This window comes from Tripterygium wilfordii, chromosome 18 (genome assembly GCF_013401445.1).
Source record: "Tripterygium wilfordii isolate XIE 37 chromosome 18, ASM1340144v1, whole genome shotgun sequence".
In the NCBI taxonomy this organism is placed as follows: domain Eukaryota; kingdom Viridiplantae; phylum Streptophyta; class Magnoliopsida; order Celastrales; family Celastraceae; genus Tripterygium; species Tripterygium wilfordii.
This window is the reverse complement of record NC_052249.1, coordinates 2176381-2182380: the sequence shown is the minus strand read 5'-3', so window position 1 is coordinate 2182380 and position 6000 is coordinate 2176381. Positions and strand designations below refer to the sequence as shown.

The window sequence follows — 6000 nt, the reverse complement described above, 5'->3', positions numbered from 1 at the left end:
CTGATGGTTCGGCAGATGCAGATCTGTTAAGTGAAAGCTTTGAAACAAACAGTCCCCAGAAAGAGACAGAGAATCAAAGAACTTAAAAAAAAATAAATGGTGAATAGGTAGAATTACCAGCTGCTTCATCACCTCTACACAATTTGTATTATTATGTGACATGTGGAATTTTTTTTTCCCAAATAATAAAACCACTTAGGTTTTATCAACCTCCATTGAAGATGACCTTTATAGAACAAAACAAAATGCCTAAACAGCTGGAAGAATTGAACATTACCCATTAACAAGAATCTAACAGTAAATTTCACACCTAAAAACAATGCCACTGAATTCCATTCATTCTGAAGTGAATTAGAGTTAGGATTTTTATCATAGTCAAATACAAAGAAGAACAAGATAATTAAACCCAGTTGATAATGTCAAATTGGCATCCTCCTGGGTCCAATAAAAGTGGCAACAATTTTGATCATCAAACACTTGACCTTCATCACCTAACATGGTTAACAAATTCAGCATCAGAAAGTGCAGAAAGTTCGATTTGGGTACTGTCGCCATCTTCCATTGGTGCTGGCAAGTTAAGATCTATGAAATTGTTGGTTATGGAGGAATTTCTAGCTGGAGTAGTGGTAATTAGATGGCATCTCTTATGCCCACCAAGTGCTTGTCCTGAAGAGAAAACTCTATAACAATAAGGACATTCATGGATCTTCTTGTGAGGACCTGAATTATGCCCTGTTTCCAAAAACTCGGGCTCTTGACCATTAATGGTTGCTTTGATTTTCTTGTGACTCGCTCTGTGCCCACCAAGTGCTTGATAAGACTTGAACGATTTCTTACATGTTTCGCATCTGTACTTTCCTCTAGTTCTGCTCTTGCTTGATTTGAACTCATCGGATTCATCTGTTTCTTCCTCTGCCTCTAATTCTTCATGTTCTTGTCCATTGAAAAGTTTTTGTTTTTTCTTCCATTTGTCCCTCGAAAGCATCATAAGACAGAAAGCTACATCTTCTTCTGTGGTGGCATCGGAGATCGAACTTACCGGTTCAGGCTCTGCCCATGACTCGGACTTACTCAGTTTGTGAAATTTAAGCTTCTTCAAGCTGTCTTGTTCTTGATTCTGGTGCTTATAATACTGATGGTGCTCGATCAATTTCCGAGTTCGCTTGGATCTTCTCCGAGTTGGGTTCTTTGATGACTCGGTCTCGCTTTCTCTGTCTTGAACAACAACAGAACCAGCATCAACTGCGAAAGAAAATTCAGGATCTACTAATCGAATACTTCTCTTTGGATTCTCTCTGAGACCATAAGACAAACCCTTCTCCGAATTATCTTCTCCTTCTTGTTCTTCTTGTTCTTCTTCATCATCATCAGATGAAGAAAAAGAAGAAGCAGAGTCAGCTTCTTCACTGAGTTGATTCTGCAGGTCTTCTTCTTCTTGTTCTGGTTCTGGGTTTGGATGAACTGGAAGATTCAGCATGTGAGACCTCACGTGACGACCCAAAGCTCTTCCATTACCGAAGATCCTGAAGCAAAGCTTACACTTGTGTCTCTCCATTGTAGACGCAGAGCAAAAAAAACAGAGCAGCAGCTTCTTTTCTCTTCTCTCTCTTGGACTCTGGGGAGGCTTTGCTATAAATTATTTTTTTTTTTAATGGCACATTTGCGATAAATTAATTGCTTGTGCAAGTCAAGGAACTGCTAGGACCTCACCGAGCTAACGTGCTCAAACTGTGACAGAAAGAAATGAATGAGCAGTCATACGCCTCCATTCATCCTGGGGATCCAATTGGGTCCCACAGAGAGTAAATTAAGTTTTTTCTTCTTGTTTTTTTTTCCCTCCCCAGATTCTGTTACTTTTTTTGCCGCGGTGATATTTAGGGCCAACCGTAGCTCTAGCATGCCGGCTGGACCAGCTCCGACTGAGCGCTGTAAATTTGAATCTTCTCTTGAAATGTGGATTGATGGAAATGAATAGGAAAGTAACCACCTTGCTTGTGGATGTAATGGAGTTTTTTTTATGGGATAATACTTGAGACCCTCAAAGAAATGATCCTCCCTCAAAAGACCCTCATTTAATGTGTAGTGTTGGATGTGAAGTGGGCCTTACGTGTGTGTTTTTAATCAATTGTTATTTTAATGACACATAGATTTAGGAATTTTTGGAGGTCAAATTTTGGGGGATCTCTAGCATTGATTTTTTATGTGCTTTAATGGGGGTGGGATCTAAAAGCAATCAAAAGATTGCAGCTGTTGATCATGATACTATTCAGTCACGTGAGGATCAAAGGGGAGATAAGGAGTTGTTATGGAGAGATAAGGTGGTACATGAAATTGTTGTGGAGAGATAAGGCTATATCCTCACCTGGTCAACTAGAAGGTATTGGATAATCATGGTGGTTCAAGTGAGACTTGATCAAGATAAGAAATGATTCAACCGATGTACAAAACAGTCTCACAGGTTGTTCAACAAAATAATGAGGTTCATCCAAGGTTTAGTTGTGGTTTATCTTCAAACAAAGTTTGTGTTTACCATGACTCTTCATCAACTAATGGATCAATCGTGATAAGAGTTAAGGTCATGTATAGAGATAATACAGTTGAGCCTAGGTTGTATTTAACATAGCTTGTGTTTAACGTTTCAAGTTAAGCCAAATGAAATAAAATTCTCTTTCACTTTCTCTCAGAATCTCAAGCATGAATTTGTAATTTTATCTTGGTATCAGAGGAGTAGTTAAACACAAGCTCATTTTTTTTTCTCACTCAAAACAACACGTTCTTCTCTAAATTTCCAAGTCCCAAAAGCCAACAAAATGGCATCTCATAACCTCAATATTAGTAATTTTATTACTCAGCACCTGGACTCCTCCAACTATCCTGCATGGAGGGAGCAGGCATTAGCATTGGCTGAAAGTCAAGATCTGGTAGAGCACCTCACATCAGATGGACCACCAGCAACCATAGAAGTCACCAAAAATACAGCCAGCGAAGATGGGAAAGACACAACACCGGTAACAAGCACTGAACCAAACCCAGCATACATCACTTGGAAGAAGGCAGATCGAACACTTCGAGGATGGCTTATTGCAACACTTACAAAAGAGGCCCTTGGACTGGTAATCGGGCTCGAAACCACATGCTCTGTGTGGAGTTCTCTCAAGAGTGCTTATGCACAAGACTCTCAGGAAAGAGAATTTTCACTACGACATCAACTATCTTTCCTACGCAAAAGTGACAATGTCACAACTTCAGAGCACCTTCAAACCTTCAAATCGGTGTGTGATAGTTTAGCAGCAATTGGAAAACCTGTCCCAGATAGTGACAAGGTCTTCTATCTTCTCTCAAGCCTTGGACCAAGCTACAAACAATTCATCACTACCATGATGCGGCCACCTCGACCAACCTATCCTGAACTGGTCTCACAACTCCAATGCCACGATCAATGGAATCTGCTAGTCCCTGAAAACAGTGTAAGTCCTCTTGAACCTTTAAATGGATCAGCTACTTCGTTTGCTTTTGTTGGACAGCGACAACAGGGCAATCAAAGTTCCTACGGTGGTACATATGGAGGAAGAAACAATACCAATAATTTCTCCAGTACGGGCCGTGGGTTTCATGCACAAGGAGGGCAGCCCAATTTTTCTCAATATAACTCACAAACAACTGGTTATGAGTCACAAAAGATCCGCAAAGCACCACCACCACCACCTGGTTGTCGGCGCATGTTACCAGTTGAAAGAGAGATGTACAAAAATGAAGTTTGTACTCGTTGCAAAAAAGCAGGACATATCTCTAAGATTTGCTGGTGGAACCAACTGGCCAAACAAAATCAAACGGATGAACTTCCACATGCCCTTGCTGCTCTCACTTTAGATAACTCCGTTGCTGAAACTGAATGGGTCACTGACACCGGAGCTTCTAATCACATGACAGGTAACCTTAAATTGCTTGACAATTTACAGCAATGTAATGGGTTTGATTTTGTTTTAATAGGAGATGGTTCTCCGCTGCCTATTAATGGAATCGGTGAAACAAGTATTAATGGAACAAAAGCTGCACTCAGGTTACCGCAAGTATTGCATGTGCCCGATTTGAAAAAAAATTTACTTTCTGTCAGCCAATTGACTAGTCAGTATCCATTGAATCTTGAGTTTTCTAATGTTGGTTTTTGTGTAAAGGAACGAGAAACAGGTCAACAGGTGATCACAGGAAAGCGCAAGGGTGATTTGTATGTATTGCCTAATCCACTAGAAGCACATTTTTCAAATCGTTTTAAATCAGGAACTGCAGAAGTTTGGCATCACAGATTGGGTCATTCCCAAATGGGTACTCTAAATTTTCTCAAGAAAGAGGGATTCATTAATGTCTTAGGCAAGAATAAGTCACAATTTTTTTGTGATAGTTGTCAACTAGGGAAGCTTAGCAAGTTACCTTTTAGTCCATCTGAACATTCAAGTACTGCTATGTTTGACAAAATTTTTTGTGATTTATGGGGTCCAGCTCCTGTATTATCTTTGGGTAATTTTCGTTACTATGCTTGTCTAGTTGATGATTATTCGAGATATACATGGTTTATTCCTCTTAAAGCCAAAAATGACTTTGTTGACTCATATCTTGCATTTGAAAAATATGTAGCCCTTCAGTTTAATAAAAAAATTAAAATCTTTCATTCTGATGGAGGAGGAGAGTTTGTTAACAACAAGCTGCAATCACACTTCAAATCACAAGGTATTGTACATCATCTGTCATGTCCTTATACACCTGAACAAGCAGGAATGGTTGAGCGCAGACATCGAATAATCAGGGAACTCGGTATGACAATGCTCTTTCATAGTGGCTTACCATTAAAATTTTGGGTCGATGCTTTTGGTACGGCTGTATTTTTGATCAATCGACTTCCATCTTCCGGCATAAATTTTGATACTCCATTTTTTAAGTTACATGGTACACAGTTTGATTACTCTACTCTCAGGGTATTTGGCTCCAAATGTTTTCCATATATATGGGATAAACGAACAAATAAATTCGATCCTAAAAGCGTTCTCTGTGTGTTTGCAGGTTACAGTCCTCAACATAAAGGCTACAAATGCTATCACCCTCCAAGTGGAAAAATGTTGATCTCCCGGCATGTAGTCTTCGATGAAGTCAGTTTTCCCTACAAACAAAAAAATTTTGATGAACCAGCTCCATGCTCCACCAGAATTCAAAATATCTTTGATCAATGGCTTACTGATCCTATTGCCGCTTCCACTTTGACTAGTCCTCTTCCAGCCACCTCTCCGTCACCCAGTCATTTCATCCCAAACCAACTCCCATGTGAACCTGAGACCTCACACATACTTGTAGATAGTACCCCATCATCCGCATCACCAAGCCCATCACCAATAAATGACCCACTACCATCAGGTGCTTCTTTCAACCAACAAATTGTTCCCATTAATATTGAGGATGTACCACATGCACTATCATCTCCCATCTTTCCAGCTATGCCAACCGAAAGTCAGACTCAGCTAACATCTCATGGTTCCATCACCTTTCCTCTCAACATTGAGTCTCTGACACCCCATCAAGAGGATAAGTCTTCTCTCCCTCCTACCATATCTACTTCAGCTACTTCATTCAACTCACGTTTCATTGAAAACTCTAACTCTGACTTGAATTCGATGCAAGATGAAGTCTCGGCAGTAAGCACCTCAATCGTACCTGAACCTCAAAACAGTCATCCTATGACTACTCGTGGTAAAGATGGTATTGTTAAGCCGAACCCCAAGTATGCTCTACTTGTTGCTTGTCCAAATATTCCCAGCGAACCAAAAACAGTCCGCTCTGCTCTATTACATTCTGGATGGAAGCAAGCTATGTCTGACGAGTTAGAAGCTCTCCATGCAAATGAGACCTGGAACCTGGTTCCGCGCACAACAAACATGCATGTGATAGGCTCTAAATGGGTCTATAAGGCGAAGCTCAAAGCCGATGGCACATTAGACAGACTCAAAGCTCGTC

At 40.3% G+C, this 6000-nt stretch overlaps 1 protein-coding gene across 1 annotated transcript; it reads right to left on the bottom strand.

Moving 5' to 3' along the window:
- Window positions 1-314: 314 nt before the first annotated feature.
- LOC119983373 (zinc finger protein ZAT9-like) lies at window positions 315-1594 on the bottom strand. Its single transcript, XM_038827059.1, has one exon. It carries the CDS (start codon window positions 1553-1555, stop codon window positions 488-490), a length of 1068 nt encoding a protein of 355 aa, XP_038682987.1. The 5' UTR covers window positions 1556-1594; the 3' UTR covers window positions 315-487.
- Between the last annotated feature and the right edge of the window lie 4406 nt (window positions 1595-6000).

What these genes read in the sequence shown, in the direction of transcription:
- LOC119983373 (XM_038827059.1), bottom strand. Translation starts at nt 1,555, where the DNA reads ATGGAGAGACACAAGTGTAAGCTTTGCTTCAGGATCTTCGGTAATGGA.